The following is a 19,353-nucleotide window of genomic DNA, read 5'->3' as shown; positions in this document are numbered from 1 at the left end:
GGAGGAGACGGAGACGTCCGTGTGACGGTGGAGGCCAAGACCGGAGGGAGGGGGCCACAAGCCAAGGAGCACCTGGAGCCCCCAGATGATGGAGCAGCCAGGAAGGCTCCTCCCCGAGAGCCTCCAGAGGAAGCAGCCCTGCAGGCTCCCTTACTTGGACTTACGGCTTTCAGGGCTGTGGAGAATCAGTCTCTGTTAAATCACCACGTCTTGTGGTGCTTTGTTATCACAGGCCCAGGAAACGAACACGGACCCCCACCCCAGCAGTCAGGGCGGCCTTTGTTGACAGGGAGGGCGCAGCCCTCTGGTCTTGAGTCTTGGGGAGCGTATGCGAGTTTGCTACGTAGTTAAGATCTTACCGGCAGACCTTGGAGTACCTTCTTTTTAAAAAGCATGATTTCATGAAAATTTTCTCATGTTATCAAGTAATTCTTACAGAATTTAGTTTTCTTCTGATTACAAACAGGATACTATGAAACATCTGTGTATTTCATAAAATTTGGAAGATGCAGAAATATACACACAAGGAATAAAAATTATATTTGACCACGGCAACCAAAGATAACAAACACGTTTGCATTTTTCCTCCGAGGTACAAGCTTTGGTCAGAATCCTGTCAGGACATGTGAAATGGTGCAGCAGCTCTGGGAGACAATCTGGAAGTTTCTTAAAAAAAAAAAAGAAAAAGAAAAAAACTAAACTGAACACACACACATGACCTGGCTATCACATTCCTGGGCGTTCGTCCCAGAGAAGCGAAGACTTGTGTTCTCACAAAACCTGCACATAGTCTTTCAGAGCAGCCCTCCGGGTGCTGGCCCAAAGCGGGGTCGACCAGGTGTCCCACGTGAATGGTTACGCCACCTGCGGTGTGTCCGTCCTGTCTGCGCTGTGGACGCCGCTCCCGACGTGAAGGAAGAAGTTTCTGGTGCACTGATACTCGCCACAGCCTGGGTGGCCTCCAGGGCATCCTGCAGAGGGAACAAAGGTCAACGTCACAACATCACACAGCGTGTGAGTCCCTGCTCGGGGGAGCCCCCACCACGCGCCGACCGCCCCAGGGTCACTGGGGCGCGGCTGCGGGGAGTGGGGAGCCACGCGCTGGGTCCCAGCCTGCGCCGCCTCCCCGGGCCTCAGCTCCCGGCAGGGCTGCGGCCCCAGGGCCCCTGAGGCACTTCACCCTGAGAAAGCCGGGCTCTCTCCCTGCGCCCGGAGCGCGTGCGGGGGGTCAGAGCAGGGACTCCCGAGCGTGCATTTGTCACACACGCAGGTAACAGCAGCAGCCTGGCAGCCTCTGCGGCAGGAAGTCCAACACATACTCGCTTATGGAAAAAATACATGCAAATAACTCGTGGCGAAAAATATGACCCCAGAAAAAGGAGCTTAAGGGATTTCTGAGAAGAGAAAAGAACATGCTGTTCTGTGTGGAAGTTCTCCAAGTTTCCCTCCACGTGGGTTCAAAGCCCTTTCTCAGCCTAACAGCTCACACCTGCTGCTGTGTCGTCCCCCAGCCCCGGCCCCTGGGGCTCAGCCTCCTCCCTGGCGGCCTCAGCCCGCACCGGAGGCCTTCTCACGCCCCGCCTCCACGCAGGCCGCCTCTCACCCCGGCCTCACAGTGAGCAGGACCCTGGCAGGCAAACAGGCGGTGACAGTCTAGGGTGGTGAGCGCCGCATGGTAAGGGGTAGAGAGCCAGGGAGGGTCCCAGCTAGGAGGCCATGATGCCAGGAAAGGCTTTTCAGAAGGGGCCACTCACAGTGGGTCCTGAAGGGTCAGTAGGGGCCCACCAGGCAGGGACGGGAGCACGCACGTGCAAAGGGGGTGTGGAGGGCGGGTGTGGCCTGGAGTCATCGCTGTCAAGCCTTTTTCCAGGAAAAGACAAGAACAGCGCTGTTTGCTGAGAGCTTGTACTTTACCACACACCCTCCCGCGACCCTTGCGGGACCCCTGGAATGGACATCATTATCCACATTTTACAGGTGAGGAACCACAACTCCGAGGGAGTGACTTGCTCACAGGCGTGCAGCTCTGAGCATCAGAGCTGAGACCCCCTGGGCTGTGTGCCCTTGGACACGTCCCACCAGGGCCCTTGATCCCTCACGTGGCCAGGGGGATGGTCGAAAGTGCCAGGAGCCCCGAACAGCTGCCTTCTGAGGCCTGTCTGTCCCTTTAAGTGGCATTTCTCGGGGATGCTGCTTTCTGAACCCCTGGGGGAAGGCAGTGGGGCAGGCGGACCTGGGTGGGAACGTCCTTGCTGCAGTCTTCCCCCAGTCCTCTCCCTCCCTCACACACACACACACACACACACCCCCCAAAGGAAGTGAAACCCAGCTCTCAGACCCCAGACCCCAGACCCAGAACAAAGCAGCCCTCGAGGGCAGACGGATCCTTACCCAGTAGTCTGAGGACCTGAGCTTCCCAGAGGAAGCCCGCCAGCCCCGACCTGTGTTCCTGTCTCCTGCAGGGCCATCGGGACCTGTGTCCCCAGGCTCCAGGCCACCCCCTTCCCTCCCTGTGGGGCACTCTCCTGCCTGCCCCAGGCTGCCAGTGTGGAGGGGACAGCTGCCCCTGGCAAGTATCTTCTCCAAGCTTGTGGCTTGTTTTTCTGCTGTGTCTGAGCTGTCTTTTTAAAAATTTTTCTTAATGTTTGTTTTATTTATCTTTATTTGGGGGGTGGAGGTAATTAGGTTTATTTATTTATTTACTATTTTTAGTGGAGGTACCGGGGATTGAACCCAGGACCTCGTGCATGCTAAGCATGTGCTCTACCACTGAGCTGTACCCTCCCCGCTGGTATATAATTCTAATGGAGACAAACATCAGCCTTCTCCTCTCCTGCTATTTGTGTCTTGTTAGAGACATACCTTGCCACCCTGGCTCATGAAACTATTCTTTTTTTTCAAGAGGTTCACATCACTTCCACTTCCCATATTTCGGTTTTAAATCAGGAATGGGTATTTGAGGAGGCTGTGAGGTAGGGATTCCGTTTCAAAGGTGGGCAACAAGGAGTCCCTCCGTGGCTACTGAAGCATGCGACTTCTCCCAGAAGCCCTGCACACTTTGTATCACGTCCACATGCCGGGTAGTTCAACTCTAGGCTTTCGATTTTTCCCCATAGTTATTTATTTATCCCTGTCTCAACATGACCCTGTATTCATGAAATAACTTTATAATAAACCATGAGATCTGATCTGCAAGGCCTCCCTCCACAATTTTTTCCTCTTTTCTAGGGGTGTCGCAGCTGTTCCTGAAATTTTGCCTTTCCATGTACATCTCAGCATCAGTTCGTGAAATCTTACACAAACCCTGGGGGAGTTTTTGGAATTGCCACAAAGGTGTCCACCAATTTGAAGAAAACTGACGTTTTTGCCACATTGGGTTTTCCTGCCAGGATCACAGTCAGCGTCGCTTAGGTTCACTCCTGGGCGCAGCACGTTCTTGATATCCTGGACTGTACGATTTTTCAAACAGCGCTCCCTAACTCATGGCAGCTGGTCTGCAGGAGAGAGGCTGACTTTTCTCCCCACTCTTTTTCCAGCAAACCTGGCTTCTTATTAATCCTCAAAGTTGTCTGAGACTCACTTGGGGTTTTCTACGCAAACAATTGTATCATCGATTAATAATGGTCATTGTTTCTTATTTAACAACCTTTGAACCTTTTTCTTTTTCCTTGGTTTGCTGCGTTCCCTGGGACCTTTGACGCAACGCTGACTAGAAGTGACGGTGGAGGCCACGGCCTTGTCCTCAACCTCACAGGGAACACATCTAAGGCTCCACCCAATGTGGCGGGAAACCCTTCTCAGGCTGAGGGGGTCCGGCCCTTGTTTACTAAGAGTACCCATCAAAGGTGGGGTGAGAGGGCCTGGGATGTTTTTCCTGCACCCACGGCGGTGGCTCTAGGGTCTTCCTTAGATCTGCCCGACTGTTGACTGGGGACTGGGGTGAGGCATGAGGGTCTGCGAAGGTCACAAGGTGGGCAGCTGAGCTCACTGCTGCCCCAGCCTCCTAACCCGAACCCCCAGGGCCACCCCCCTAGGCCTCTCCGTCCCAGGCGGGGCCCCTGGAGCGTCCTGGGAGGCAGATGTCCTCTGGTTGGGCCGAGGTCAGGGCTCACCCACCCCCACACTCGGCTCCGGGATCCAGGCCCTGCTGGGAACGGGCACATCTGCTCGTGCGGGACAGAGCGTCCTGCGGCGCGCACGCTGCGGGGCCCTCCCTGCTGGCCTGCTGCCTGGGTGGCAGCCACTTAGGCTCTGCCCCTTGGGGTGGGGGTCCTGCTCCTGGGCCTGTCCCCGTCCTGGTGAGGGATCTTCCAGCCCTGCTACCCCTCCCGAGGGGCAGGCCTGTCTGGAGCCTGAGACGTCAGTGTTGTAAGAGCCGCTCCTCCCTCCCTCGGACTTCCCTGGAATCCTAGCCCTGCCCTCCTCCAGCCTCACGGCCTCCCCAAACTGACAGGTCCCCAGAGATGCCACCCCACCCCGCAGACGGGCCTAGAGCCGCCACGGAGCCTGCTGTGTGCTCTGGGCGGGACGCCCCTGCTTCCTGGAGACACCCCTACCCCACGTTTCCTCTTCCCGGGATGCAGTGCAAACCCAGCCTGAAGCCACAAACGGGGAGAAATCCTGGTTTTGGTTCTGGATGGAGGTGAGGGCTGGCCTGGTGAGCATAGCCCAGGCGAGCAAGGGCTCTGCTTGCAGCCAGAAGCACCTGCCCCTGGAGGACAGCAGCGCCCCGCACAGCCCATCAGCCCCAGGGATCCAGGCCTGCCCTAGAAGACTGCCCTCTGCTCAGCGACAGGCGCCCTGAAACCGGCTGCCTGGGGGTGCAGCTGGGCTGGAGGGTGGCTGAGAGCCTGGGGTCCCGCTCCCCTTAACTCCTGGTGCAGAAGCTGAAACTCAAGGCCTCACGTGCAGACTTGTGGAGCCTGGAGAGCACGGGCAGGTGGGCAGGTGCAGGTGGAGGTCTGCGGGGGAGGGCAGCCAGGCAGGCTGCCAAATGTGGGTCCTCCTAGCTGGGGCTCCGGGCTGCAGGGGCGCCTGGGCCGTGGCCTCCGTGTTTGTTATCTGTACTTCATAACAAATTACCACACATGTAGTGGCTAAAACCACACCCACTTACCTTCTTTGGTCACGAAGCGGCACAGTTCCCCGCTCAGGGTCTCAGCAGATTGAAATCCAGGTGTCAGCTGGGCTGTGATCTTACCTGGGAATCAGGGACCCCTTCCACACCACGTGGTTGTTGGCAAAATTCAGTTCCTTGTGGTTGCAAGACTAAGGTCCCCATATTGTTGAGGACTGTTGGCCAGGAACCGCTCAGCTCCTTGTCACATGGCCCCCTCCATAGGTAGAGCACACCACGGCTGTTTGCATCTTTGAGCCTGTAGGAGAATTTCTGCGGCTTTAAATCTCTCCCTGCAGGGAAGGTTGGACCCTCTTATAAAGGGCTCGCCTGATTGGGTCAGGCCCACCCAAATTATTATTTGAATAACAACAATCTGCCAAGGAACATAATCTTCATCGCCTTTATAGATGGGAAACCCGGAGCTCAGGGAGGGCAGGGCATATCAGCGTGTGAAAGGCACCCACTGCTGCGTGCTCCAGGACACACCACGTTGGAGAGAGGCAAAGCCTAGGCTTGAACCTACATGGACCCCCACCTGGCTGCCAGCAGACAGGCCACACCTGCTACACAGCCTGTGACTGACAGCCCCACTTCCCAGGGCACTGGACCCCCAGGGAAGCCCGAGCTGACTGCTAGCAAGCTCCCCTACAGGGCATCACAGACGGTGCAGAGCCTCGTCCCGGGGCATCCTGCCCCCTGCAGACCCTCGGGCCGGCCTGGACGCACCTCTCCGTGCCCTCGGGAGACCCGCCGCGGCCTGCTTGGACCTTCTGCTGATGGGGGGCTCCCTCTTCCCTGAGATGAGCTCGCCCACCTCTGGAGACCTTGGCCCGGGAGAGCTCAGCAGAGACGCACCCAACCCCTGCATCTCCCACCTAGCTGCTGTTTGGAGGCGATGGACTGCTGTGGCTCCATCGTGATGATGAAGGTGACAGATGCTGTGCATCCTTGCGATGGTCACCATGCCTCTCTGAGCCTCAGTTTCCTCATCCAAAGCTAGGGACCTCAGATGAAGCCGGTGCAGAGAAAGACATGGTCTGCAAGGAGGGGACAGAATGCTGGGGCGGAGCTCCAGGGCCCCTCAGTCAGAGGTGGGGCTGTGTGACTCTGAGCAGGTTGCTGTCCTGCTCTGTTCGGGAAAGTGGGTGGAGGGCCTTCAGGGAGCATGATTTTATCTCCAGGAGGGGCCGTTTGTTCCCCATCCCCACATGGGATGCTCCGCCTGCGCCTGGAGCTTGTGCACAGTGAGTACACGGTGAACCTGAATGAGAAAGGAGGGGCCCTCTTTCTAAAACTGGGGCAGTGGGGCTTCTGGGCTGTGTGCCTACTACGTGTCAGGCGCATGCCCATCTCACACCCACTCTGCTGACAGTGGGCCTTGCCGCCCGGAGCCCCGGCCTTCGAGCAGAGCAGGACTGGAACCCAGGTGGCCTGGGGCCCGAGCTAGCTGGGAGCTGGCCTCCACCCACCTGCTCCTTACCTCGGCTACAAACGGGGTGCTGGCTGGCTGCCCAGTTTTGCATGCCCACTCTGTGGCCGGCACACGGTCTGTCTTCATGCTCAGAACCTTGAGGTAGGGTTTGTTTTTGGTTACAAAGAAGAGACTGAGGGTCTGAGAGGTTAAGCGACTTGATAGGAGTGACTCAGACTTTGGTTCAGTGTTCTGCAGCCTGTGGCGGCTGGAGCTCTTCCCATAGTAATGAGCGCCGTTAATAAGAAACAGGCAACACTGAGCCTGGGGTCTGGCACTGAGCTGAGCCCTCTGCTCCTCGAATCCTCAGTTCAACCCCAGATCCTGAGATTAGCAGCCTCGTTTGAGTTGTGACCAAACGAGCTCAGAGAAGTCAGCTTTCTCAACCCAAACCCCGCAGCCTCTAAATGAGGGGCTGGGATTTGAACCCAGAGCCTCCTCTGGGCCTCCAGTTCTGCTGCCCAAGAGCAAGGGGTCCCAGGATGCAAGGCTGGGACCCCGGGCGGGAGGGGCAGCTGGTAGAAGGTCAAGGAAGGCATGGATTCCAAGGCAGGTGGAGGGCCAAGCGTGACCCGGCCGCCGGCCCCACCCCACGCGGCCTGGCCGCAGGCCCAGCCCGGGGACGCTGCCCAGCAGGTCGCTGTCCTCAGAGACGTGCCCTCAGGGCGATCGTGATGGCGCTTGCCTTCGTCATGTCTCCATGTTCTCAGTTACAGTGCGGACTCCTCCCCACTTTCCAAACCCACCCAGCCCACAGAGAAGGCAGCCTGGGGTCAAGGTTAGATGTTTGTTGGCAGTTCTGCTAGGCTGGGGAGGCGCCAGTTCTGGAAAGCTCTCTGCTGCCCCCTGGTGGGGGAGGCCTGGGCGGGGCCTGCAGGAGGGGCAAGGGAGTTGGGGGCCCTCCCCAACTCCAGGACTAGAGGGGGGATGACGAGCTCCCCTGCCCGCCACCCCGAACCCACCCACCCGGGCCTTCCGGGCTCTGCCGCCTCTCCGCCTCTCCGCCTCTCCGCCTCCCCGCGGCACAGAAGCAGACCAGGGCTCTGCCCCACCGGGAGCCCTCTCCAGGCCTCCACTTCCCGCCTGTTGAATGAGGGTCTCGGGGCGGGAGATGGGAAGTACAGGTTTCTTAGGGGACGTGAAAATGTTCCGGAGCTAGACAGAGTGATGGCTGCTCAGCACTGTGAATGTACTGAATGCCACCAAACTGTTCGCTTTAAATGGCTCATTTTATGTTATGTGAGTTTCACCTCATTAACAAGAGAAGCTTGGAATAGCGCCCTGGGGTGCGAGCCACTGGGATGCGCACAGCCTCGGAGCCTCGGGTCCCTGTCTGTAAACTGGGGAGCAATTTCAACCCTGCCTAGATTCCTGGCCCCTGGCTCGTTGCTGGGAAGAAAGGGAGAGGGCAGGGAGGGCTGGGGTAGGCGGCCCAGATCGGGGACTCCACGCAGGGCTGGAGGCTCTGCTACCTTGCATCCTGAGGGCTGACCAGGGGCTGGAAGTGGCACTGGCCATACTGGGCTGGAGGACACCGGGATAGGGGAGCACTTGGGCCCCCTTCTCCTGTTTCCATCCCTTTCAGGACACAGACGAAAGGTGGAGAGGTCTGGGACCGTGTACCCGCCCTTGGGTCCTAATAGAACACATCACTTGAGTCAGGCTGGTGGGGTGGTGCGGTGGTCACTGCGCTGGGCTCTGGAGCTCTGCCCCTGCCTCCTGCTGTGTGAATATGGGCACGCATCTGACCTCTCTGTGCCTCCGTTTCTTCAACTGTGAGTGGAGATAACAGTCCCAAGCTTGCAGGGCAGAGTGAGGACTAAAGGCAGAGCGCAGTGCTGGACGCGGTGAGTCCAGGGAAGGGAGAGGGCGCCCAGCGAATCACATGGCCGACTGTCTCTGCTTTAACAGGCAAGAAAACAAGTTTGAAGAAAGGACCTGCCCGAGGCTGCATGGTGAGTGGCCGGCTGGGGAACCTGCCCGCTCATAGCTGAGGTCGGGGTGCAGCAGCAGGGTGGACCCCAGGGCTACAGCCTGGTCCCCAGATGCTCCCCAGGAGGCAGCCCAGGGAGGGGAGCCTGCAGACTCCAGGACATTTCTGCAAAAACCATTTATTTCTATTTGGCCCCGAGCGTCGTGCCTCTGTTTCCCAGAATGAGCCACCCGAGACACCGGGACAGACCGAGGCCATGTCTGCGAGGATGGGGCTCAGGAATGGGGGTCGAGGACCAGCCAGGGTGCCCGCCTGCAGCACCGCACGGGGGCCAGGTGGCCCCGGCGGATGTTGAGCTCAGTGGCGAAGGTCCGCGCCTTCTGGTAGAAGAAGAGGGACTTCTCGCGGTCCAGGAGGAAGTTGTGGTAGACAGCAGCGAGGCGCGTATAGATCTTCATCTGCGCTTTCTTGTTGCCCAGGTCCACAGCCGCCGCCAGCGCCAGCTGGTAGTACCCGGCCGCGTCCATCGGGTCCTGGAGGGGAGACGCATGTGACTGGTGGGACAGCACCGACCTGGGGCGGCAGGCCCGCCGAGCTGTCTCCCCAGAGGCTGTGCCCCACCTGCCTCCCAACCCCGGGGCTGGGCTCCAGCGGACAGGATGCTCGCTCATTCGTTCACCCCAGACGGGCCACAGCTTCGGTGCCCCTGGACTGGCCCTGCGTGCTTCCCCCAAGGAGGCGCCCATCTGCTCTCCGGGGCTGCCCCAGAGAGACCAGAGGTCTGTGGGGGCCTGGACGGGCATCTTGGGGGCCCTGGTCCCTCCTGAACTCCGGACCCCAGGATGTGCGTCCTTCCCACCCTGGCGCCAGGGCCTTGCACCCCCGTGGTGCCCAGCGCCACCTCCTCCCAGAAGCCCCTTCCCCACTCACCCCTGGGGCCTCTGGGGGGATATCTACAGCTTCCCCTGGAGCTGAAGTGGGTCTGACCAGTTGCTCTGAGGCCCCCGGCAGGGCCCGCCCCATGGCATGACCCTGCAGCACATGTCCACACCGATGCCCACACGGCTGCCTTCCCCGGACCAGGCCAGAGCAAAGCACCACACAGGTGTCAGCTGTCCGCATCCCCTGCGACCCTGAGGGGGCGTGACTTCCCCCAGGACATGGGCTCCCACATCAGATGCATCTTTGCCTCAAACCCAACATCCCCAGGCAGGGATGTCCTCCCAAACATAGCCTGTCCATCCTGGGTTTACCATGGCTCCCAGGACCAAGGACAAAGTCCAGAGTCACCAGCCCTGGCTCCTCACTGCCCCCCATGCAGAGCAAGGACCAGAAGAAAACTGAAGCAGGTAAGTGAAGAAATTCAGTGAACATGGTCCCAGCGCCGACCAGGGCCTGGGCCTCGCGTGGAGCCGGAGACACAACTGCTTCTAGGGGCAAGAGTGAGCGTGAGCGCCTGCGCTGGTGCAGAGGGAGGCTCAGCGGCCTGCGGCGGCCCCGGTAAGCCGGCTCCGCCTGGGGTGGGTGGCAGCGCTTCCTGGAGGAAGGGGCGTCCCAGCAAAGTGGAAGGAACTGACCAGAACAGCCTGGACAGTACGAGCCTGGACAGTACAGAGGGACGTGCATCTCTGTGCACATGCGTGTGTGTACACATGCGTGCAGGAGCGAGTGGGTGGCAGACCCAGGATTCACACCCAAATCTTTCCTATTCCAAACCTTACCACATACAGGCTAAAGGCAGCCTGTTTCAGGGAGACCAGCAGCAAGATGCCGCAGGCCCCTCGACCCCAGGGCAGCCCTCTCTTCCTCCTCCTGCCCCGTCCCAGGCAGTGGAGCCCCTGGGTCACACGCAGGGCGCAAGGTGACCTCTCTCCCTCCTGGACACATGGAGCATGGCGCTGGTGGCCCTGACGGAATTCCGAAGCCTCAGCGTGGCCAAGGCAGCCTGGCCCTGACTGAGCGGTCACGGCAAAGCTGTGGTGGTCGTGCGGCTTGGAAGCCCATTTGGAAGGAAGCGGAAGGTTCTCTGCTCTTTGACCTCAGCCGCAGCCCTGCCCTTTCCTTCCTCCTGGGAGTGACTGTGGACAGATCACCTGGAGGGAGCGAGAGTTCTGCCTGGGCTTAGCTCAGACGCCTGGGACCTGGAGCTGGCCCTGGCCCGGCTCCCTCAGCCCCATCCTGGGCAACTCTGCTCATCTCCCCAGCCTCAGTTTCCCCTTCTTGTTTTGAGCTGAGGAATCTCAACACAGCTCAGAGCTGAGATACTGACCCAATTGCTCTGAACGAGGGTGGTACATGCTGGCTGTGGCCCCATCCTCAGACCGCCCAGGGGCAGAGACGGCTCAAGGCGTCGGAGCCCAGGTGAGATCGGCCACAGTCCTGTTCCACCACCAGACTCCAAGCCCAGGAAGGTGGGCACTGTTGCGGAGAGAGTGAGCAGGGTTGCAGGGTCCTAGGGTCACACGGTGTGGGGTCCCAGAGTCCCATGCCCACAGGGCCACAGGGCTGCAGGGTCCTGAGCACTGAAGCCCCCCACGTTCTCCTAATCCTATCCAAATTAGCTGACGGTGCCGAGCCTCAGTCCCCTGTCTGTCCTATGGGGGTACCAGCTCCTCCTGCAGCAAAGTATTTGAAGAACCAGTTACACGAATCCTGGACACACAGAGCCTGAACAGTACAAGCCTGGACAGTACAGAGCCCGGACTGTACAGAGCCTGGATCACACAGGGCCTGAGCCACGTAGCGCCTGGACTGCTCAGGGTCTGGACCTCAGTGGGGCTCAGCTGCAGTGGTCACGGCTGCCCATGGAATCCTCCAGCGCTGCCTGGCTCTGACATAGAAGGATGCAGTGACTACTTCTGACCACCAGGTGTCGCCAGTGCATAGCCAGGCAGGGGTTGGGGTTACCGACCGAGTGGGGGTCCTCCAGGGCCTCCCCAGCTCCTAGATGCCATTCGTTGGGTGCGGGGAGGGGGAGAACTCAGCACCTGGGCTGGGGCACCCTCACCCCTCAACCAACACAAGCAGGGACGCCGTGCTGGTGCAATGCTAGACCCGGAGTGGGGGTGATGGGGGGCCTTCTGCCCATGCAGAGGGAGCGATAGCGGAGACATTTCCAGACCCTCATCTGCGTCCACTGCGAGGCTCAGAGATGGATGAAAAATAGGTCCCAGCTCCTAACCGTCCAGCTCCGACAGGGCAGAGGCTCAGCCGGGGTGCTTGTGGGGTGTCCCTACTATGAAACTTGGGGCAGGTCGCACCCCACCTCAAGCCCCAATCTCCCTCTCTGTGAATTGGATTGGTAATAGTACCCACCTCATCCAGGCAATGTGAGGATCCTAGGAAGGGAAGAGCTCCACACAGACTGGCAGGCTTCCTGGAGGAGGTGCCAGGGTTTGTGCTGGGTCACGGGTCTCTGGGAATAATGATGACCCTTCCCCTGCCCTGGGAATGTCTTCAGCCCACTATTTTTGTGCCTAACTCCCGCTTGACTTTCGAGACTTAATTTTGCAGTCACCTCCTCCAGAAGGCTCCCCACCCCCACTACACTCCATTTTGTTTGTCCTTTACCTGATGGCTGCTGTCCCCACTGTCACATTTACATGTCAGCCACCCTCACTGACCCTCAGCTCCTGAGGGCCAGGTCTGACCCGCGCAGGAGCTCAGACAGTGCCTACTGGCCCCACCTGCTCCTCACAGGGGGCCTAGGGCTCGGGGAGAGACCACTGGGGCCGATGCTGGAGGAAGACCTGGACCCAGGCCTCCCAGTTCCGGTGCAGCCCCAAGTCCCCGGCGGGGTGACGGCCCCGCGCCCCAGCGCCTTCGCCCTGCCCGCACGCCACCCACCTTGAGGTCGTAGAAGATGATGTCCCCGAGCACGAGGTACACTTTCACGTAGTACAGCGTCTCCTCATCGAACTCCAGGGGCGAGCGGCAGAGCGAGAGCGCCTTGAGGTAGAAGTGCTCGGCCAGCTCACTCTGGCCCAGCCTGTGGTGCAGGGCCGCCAGCCGGTGGTAGGCCACTTGCTCGTTCAGTCGGTCCCCTGGGGACGCAGGGGAGGGGCCACGTGTGAGGACACGGCTGTGTGGGGCCGCGGGGCACAGGCCAGCTGGGAGCACCCAGGCCGACACCGTCTCAGAGCTCCAAGTGGTCCCTTCCCATCCCCAGACTCGCTTTCCCATCTGTAAAGGGGACCTAACAATGCCTGCTCCCCGTCCACCTCGGGGAAGGGGCGATGTTGTGGGTCTGATCATCCAGCTCCGGGCCTGTGCACAGCTGCTTGGGCAGGGGGCCTTTGGTTACTGTTTGGACCAGAGAACCCCAAAGTCCCGCAGTCTGTGCACCTCAGGCCCAGGGCCCCGGCAACCTGCAGACATGAACTTTGTCTTTCCTGCTCTATCGTCAGCAGCCCCCTCAGCCCCATCCTGAGGGTGTCCCCAGACCAAGCGGCCCTGGGATCTGCCCCCTCCCACGGCGCGCACTGTGGGGCCTGCAGGCACCTGCTGGGCACCTGCCATGTGCCTGGCCTCTTGGGTTCCCTGTCTCAAGGAAGACAGGACGGCCTGGAACAGCACATTAGGGAGAGGGATGCTGGCATGGAGGGGCTGGGGCTCGGCCAGCCAGAGGATGGGCTGAGAGTGGGGAAGGGGCAACGGGTGGGGACAGCATGCAGATAGCTGCCTGGCACTTTCAGGACTGTCCGGAGTGCAGGGCGCCTTGGCCGGCCTCATGGCCAGCAAGGGAGGGGGCAGAGGAAGGCAGTGGAGCCCAGCACGCGGCAAGTGTGGCAGGTCCTGGACGGGGCGGGCAGGCTTGCTGCTGCCCATCTCAGCTGGCCCGTGGGAGAGGTGGCCTGCACCCGGAGGAGCCCAGCCACAGCCCGTCCATCTTTTGCCTTCCGCCTGCCCTCGGCCCTCAGAGGCGGAGGCCGGTGGGGCTGGGGTGGGGGCTTACCCAGGGTGATGCTGAGCGCCAGGGCCGTGTGGGCGAACTCCAGGCCCTCCTGCGGGGTCTTCATCTCCCCAAGCAGGGCTGCCAGCTTGTTGCAGAGCCGCAGCTCTGCCTTCCGGCTCCCGGTGGTCACGGCCAGGGGCAGCGCCCGGTCCTGCGAGCACAGGTGGCTGGGTCAGGCCTCCTATCGGAGCAGCCAGCCCAGGCCCTGTACCCAGCTCAGAGCCCCCAGTCCCGCCCCCACCATCCCACTGGGGCACTAAACGGCTCTGCCCACCACCACCCAAGAGAAAGGTCAGCTCAGGGTGTCGGACGCCCCAGGGCCCCTGGGCCCTGAGCAGGTTGGGGTGTGAGACTTACCTGCTAGCTACACCACGTATCTCACATCAGCCTGACCCCCGGGGTGAGAAGGGCCCGACCAGGAGGGCCCAACAGTCCAACAACCCCTTGGGCTCTGAAAACACCACATTTATCTGCACCCTGGGGCTGAGCCACAAGCCCTGAGCTGGGCAGACAGAGGGCGGAGAAGCCACCCTCCCTGGGAGGCACACGCAGACCTGGGCCGTGGTCCAGTCCCCATGTGCTGTGTCCTTGGACACGCCCCTGTGCCTCTCTGAGCCTGTTTCCTCATCTGTAAGATGAAGGGACAGGCCTCACATCCATGGGTGATTGGCTCACGGGATGCAGGCTATGAGCCAAGAGTTGCCTCTGGCACTCCCCCATCCCTCCTTGCTCTCTTCCTCCCAGGTAGGGCGTGGGGGTCAAGGTCATCCCCCGCCAAACTGCTGGGAAACTAAACACATGCGTGGGGGGTCCTGCCTCCAGGTGGGGGGCCTCTGCCTGCCACACCTGTCTGTGCCTGGGCCCACTGAGGGACGCCCACCTGAGGCCCACCCTCCTGGACGCACGGTGGCCGCTCACCCGATAGAAGGTCACAGCTTTCTCCCGCTCCCAGGTCCCGTTGAAGAAGATGTCTCCAGCCGCCTCAAAGAGCTGCAGCCCCAGGTGGGGGTCCCCCGTGCACAGCGCTGCGTTCTGTGCCACCTGTAAGGATGCAGGGACCCTTCTGGAACCCACAGTGCCCCAGCAGGGTGAGGTGGCCGGGCCCTCTGGGACCCCTCAAATGGCCCCATGTGCCCTGATTGCACCAAAGAGCCATGAGGGCTCTTTTCTCTCGCACACCTCAGTCCCTATGCACTCGGGGCCCTTGTCACCCACTGGGGTCAGGATGGTAATCTAAGCCCCGTGTCGCATGAGGAGGCCTGTCCAGCTAAGGCCCCAGGAACCAGCAGGTGTGGACTGGCGGCCGCCTGGGACGGAGCGCAGAGCCGGCCTCTGAACCCTGTGGCCATGCCCGGACAACGGCACTCTCTGACCAGTTTCACGGGGTGCTCCTCATCCAGGGGCCGTGGGTCCCCCCACTTTCCCTCCCGGGCCCTTGGTAACACCTGACCGCATGTCCCCTTGTCTCTCCCACCAGAGGACAGAGGCTGTCGCCCCTCTGCTGCGCCCAGGGCTGCACAGGATGTGTCAGTGAGTGACCGCCCCGGCCCGCAGTCCAGCCATGCCCAGCCCCAGGACTTGCCACACTCCGTGCACCTCTGGGACTTTGTGCCTGTGAGTCCCGGTGTGGAAACGCCCCCTCCCCGGGTGGGCACTGCGCCCCCCCGTGCCCTGCAGCTCTAACAGCCTCCGTGACCACCTAGGCTGACCGAGCTCACCCTCCTGGCTGCTTTACGCCCTGCAGCCCTGGCCCCAGGTGGCATTGTTCATTGAGGAATCTGCCCCTGTCTCGGCCATAAGCTCCTGATCTGGAGCCTCAGCCCCTGGCCCAGGGGCTTACACAGCAGGTGCTCAAAAAGGAATAAACCCACAGGGGTCTTGGGCCTCTCAATTTGCTGCCAATCATGTCACATTCGAGAAAGCGTCTAAAAACAGAGCTTTTCTGAGAAATGCATTTTTTAGGGAGAAACGCTGGGTGTAACTGAAGCAAATTCTGTGTGTCAGCTGGTAGGCCAGCCTTGGCACATTTATCGAGCACTTGCTGTATACCAACACGCTAGTGGGCACCGTGGGGGCCCCCGCCTCTGCCCCCAGAGCTCAGATCAGTATGGAAGATGCTGCGTGGTGTGCGTCCAGGGGTGGGGCGATGGCTCGGGCACCTGGCATGCAGCAGGTGCGCGGCCGTGACTGAGGGGTGAGTGAGTGTGCGGTGCACGCCCCGCACCCGCGCACCTGGATGTACAGGTCCACCAGCTCGTTCTGCTGCAGGATGTAGTAGATCTTCCCTGCCTGCAGCCAGGCATGTGCTTCCTTGTCCTTCTTCTGCAGGTCGATGAAAATCCCCAGACTGCGCTTGGTGTAGTCCAGCGCGGATTTGTAGGCCCTGGAATTAGGCGTGGGCCGTCAGAACGGTGCTCCCGGGCTAGCCACCACAGCGGGTGGGCCCGGCTCTCCCCAGGGCCTGTCTGGTGATGATGGACCTAGGATGTCGGGAGCAGGAACAGAGCCTGCCCTTCCCAGGCCAATGGGAGAGCCAGGATGGACACAGCAGGCTCATAGCAAAGATGGAGACCCTTGGGAGGGAAACAGGCAGCCCCAGGGCCCACCACCATCTCTGTCTTGCCTTCCCAAACATGGGCCCACATCGCCTCCAGACGCAGCAGGGATTGTGGCCCCTGGGCAGAAATTTAGAGGTTGTCCAGGCCGGTGGTTTTCATGCTGAGTGAGTGAGCATCAGAGCCACCCCTCGGCAGAGGGGAAGAGGGGAAGCCAATCAAACACAGATTGCAGGGCCCTGTTCCGGAGTTGTCAGCTCCGGAGGTCTGGAGTGAGGCCTGGGAGGGTGCATTTCCACCTAGTGCCAGATGGTGTGGGCACTGATGATCTGGGGCCCCCACTTTGAGAAGCATCGATCTAGGGCACTGGCCCATTGGTCCTGCCATGAATCCGAGGTCCGAGGATGATGCTGGAGGCCGTCTCCCAAGTCCTGGGAAACCTGGCTCCTTCCCTGCTCCCAGGGAGCCCCCACACAGGACGGGGTGTCATCAGAGACTCTGCTGGCCCTCCCTGCAGGCAGTGTGGCCCCACCATTTGTAGCCAGCCCCAGTCAGGATGTTCTGGGTGGGCTTCACACAGGACAGGCAGCCCTGAAACTCTGCCCCGGGAAGCAGGTGGGACAGCCGCAGTCCTCCTGTGGACGAGAATCCTCCAGGCACTTGTGGCTGCTGTCCTTTAAGGGGACAGATGAGGACCAGACTACCCCGCCCACAGCTGGGCCAGCGGGTCAGCTTACAGAAGCCACCATGGCAGGAAGAATGGCCCAGAAACACACACTCTGCCTCCCTGGGGGACAAGACAAGGCCTGCTGGCCCAGAGCCCGTCTGACACTAAGGAGTGAAGTGGCCCCTGAGGAGGGGCTGTCCTGGGACGGTGGTCCAGCCTCCCCCCAGCCCCACCCTGCCCCGCCCCCGAGGGCTGGCCCTCACCGCTCGGTGCCCAGGGACAGGTAGAGCTGGCCGATGGTCTCCAGCAGGTGCCCCTCCAGCACTTTGTCAGCCACCTTGCGGGCCAGCGAGAGCTGGAACTCGTGGTAGACGACGCACCGGGCCTCGCTGGGCATGACGGCGCTGTAAAAGTGACAGAGCCTCTGGACGGCACGCAGCTGGCCTGGGCGGGAGACAGAGGAAGAGGCCACAGTCACACATCACAGCAACGTCTGCTGGGTCAGAGGCCTCTGGGAGCTGGGGCCATTGCACACGGGGACAGGCTGAGTGTCCCACTCAAGGTCACACAGCTGGCGAGCATTCCTTGTTGGGGCCAGGCAGGGCACGTCCTGGGTGCGTGAGAGACAGCAGTGACCACTTTTATAACCCCTAGGCCGGGCTCTCCCAACGCATTAGGACGCTGTTTCTGCATCACAAAGCTCCTCCCAGCCAAACAGGGGCTGCCCTCACTCAGAGCTGATGACCCCATGTTGCAGACAGACCGGCAGAGTTCAAAGCTGAGTACCAAGTCTAGAGCACACGGCATGCCGTGGAGACAAAATTCAAATCCGGCTCCGGCATTCCAAAGCCAATGCTCCTTCATGACGCCAGGCTCCAAAACCAGCGTCTCACTAGCATCTCCTAAAACCAGAGGGCTGGGATGACTGGGAGCTTCCTTTATTAAAAATGACCCAGAGAGGAACAAGGTTAGAGACTTGAGCGCCTTGAACCAGCCAGATCTAAGAGACTCCAGGACATGCCCCCAACAAGAGCAAAACACAAAGCCCCACACGCCCGTGGAACATCCTCCAGGACAGACCAGCGGCTGGACCACAGAACAACTCTCCTTACACATAATAAGATTGAAATCATACAAAGCACCTTCTCCAGCTACGGTGGTACGAATTCAGACAGCAGTAACAGAAGGAAGTTCGGGGAATTCGTAAGTTTGTAGAAATGAACAGCATGTTTCTTAATAACCAGTGGGTCAAAGAAGAAATCACACCAGCAACGAGGAGATATTTGGGAATGAGTGAGCATTTTAGCACAGCCTAGGGGATGCGGAGAGAGCAGTGCTTAGAGGGGCTTTGTTGCTGTAAACACCTTCGTTAAAAAAAGAATTAAGATATCAAATCAAAACCCTAAACTTCTCCCTTAAGAAACTGGAAAAAGGAAAGTTAACTAGACCCAAGCTGGCCAAAGGAAGGAAAAATAAAAGTTCAAGTGGAAATGATGAATAAACTAGAGAACAGAAAAACAACAGAGAAAATCAGTGAAACCAAATGATGGTTCTTGAAAAGGTTGACAACGTTGACAAACTGTTAGCAGACTGACCAGGAGAAAAAGGAAGAAGGTGGAAATGGCTAGAATCAGGAGTGAAAGAGGGGCCACTAGCACTGATCTCACAGAAACAAAGGGGATTCTATGAACAACTGTGCACCGACAAATCAGACACCTGGATGGAAGGGACGAACCCTAGAAGGACACAAACTGCCGACATGGACGGAGAAACGAGCCAGGGCCAGCACCGGGTGACCCCAGGGCGTCGCCCCAGCCCTTAGTCTCCTCACTGTTCATATGGAGGAGGGGAAAAACACGCCCCCCTGGGCCCCCCAGCTTGGCTTTCCCAAGTCTGAATCCTCTAGTTCCCTGGTGGGAGAGGGGCTCACGGGGAGTTTCTGAGAGGTCCTCCAGGGACTACGTGCCATTGGTGAGCACCGCCAGGACCTGTCCAAGGCCACAGAGCTGGTTGGAGGGCCCAGAACTTGGTTCCTCCTGGAGGTCCAGAGGGTCCCCTTCCAGCCCAGTGAGTGTCCTACATCCCTCAGTGGCTCCCCAGTGCTCTCAGGTAGGAACATCCTGGGTTCCTACACCCCTGCCTAGCCCCCAGCCTGAGGTTCTCACTGCCCACCGCCTGCCCCAACCATTCCAAATTATGCACCTCCCTGCGTGGCCCAGCTCACAGTCCTCAGGGCCTTTGTACAGGCTGCTCCTTCTGCCAGCCCCCCATCCCGTGCTTGCCTAAACTCTCCTTGTCTCTTAGGTCCCAGACTAAACAGACTGGAGCCACCCACCATCCAGCTGAGTATCTGCTTTTGTGGCTCTTGTGATCCCAGGCACCTGTTTCCAACGTTTGGCCACCAGCCCCTTGCGAGGCTCACGTGGGTCTTGTTAGCAGGTGGAGCCATGCACAGAGCCTGGCATACTCACACAAGCTGCTGCTGGACGAAGAAACTTCCCTGCACCCCCTGTGCAGGGGGAGGTATCTGGTGTGCAGGGCTATTGGGCGATGCCAAGGAGAGAGCACCAACTAGAGCATCCAGCGACCAAGACTCACGCAGCTCCTCTGACCGGCCGCACCTGCCTGGCCGGGGGCAAGCCCCTTTCGCCCTA

General features: G+C 60.0%; 1 protein-coding gene and 1 long non-coding RNA gene across 10 annotated transcripts in view; both read right to left on the bottom strand.

The window, feature by feature from the left end:
- Positions 1-517: 517 nt before the first annotated feature.
- Positions 518-7,525, bottom strand: LOC135321841 (uncharacterized). Of its 2 annotated transcripts, none has more exons than XR_010381989.1 (3): positions 6,600-7,525; positions 5,117-5,375; positions 518-971 (listed from the first exon to the last, which is right to left on the bottom strand). It is a non-coding gene; the product is annotated as an uncharacterized LOC135321841 (long non-coding RNA). The 2 variants fall into 2 exon arrangements; XR_010381990.1 differs by having other exon boundaries at positions 5,201-5,375.
- Positions 7,526-8,681: 1,156 nt separating this feature from the next.
- SH3TC1 (SH3 domain and tetratricopeptide repeats 1) overlaps positions 8,682-19,353 on the bottom strand; it is a 49,403-nt gene continuing 38,731 nt past the window's right edge. For 7 of the 8 annotated variants that reach the window (XM_031438188.2, XM_031438164.2, XM_031438172.2 and 4 more), the window contains 6 exons: positions 16,963-17,143; positions 15,710-15,860; positions 14,396-14,518; positions 13,478-13,628; positions 12,370-12,566; positions 8,682-9,056 (listed from right to left, as the gene is read on the bottom strand). In XM_031438188.2, the coding sequence (XP_031294048.2) occupies positions 8,799-9,056; positions 12,370-12,566; positions 13,478-13,628; positions 14,396-14,518; positions 15,710-15,860; positions 16,963-17,143 (1,061 nt within the window). In that variant the 3' untranslated portion in view covers positions 8,682-8,798. Of the gene's footprint in view, positions 9,057-11,838; positions 11,900-12,369; positions 12,567-13,477; positions 13,629-14,395; positions 14,519-15,709; positions 15,861-16,962; positions 17,144-19,353 lie in introns of all 8 variants that reach the window. The other variant, XM_031438178.2, reaches the window with a different exon arrangement.

The sequence above is a fragment of the Camelus dromedarius genome, chromosome 1 (genome assembly GCF_036321535.1).
Source record: "Camelus dromedarius isolate mCamDro1 chromosome 1, mCamDro1.pat, whole genome shotgun sequence".
NCBI lineage: Eukaryota > Metazoa > Chordata > Mammalia > Artiodactyla > Camelidae > Camelus > Camelus dromedarius.
This window is presented reverse-complemented; position numbering and strand designations above follow the sequence as displayed.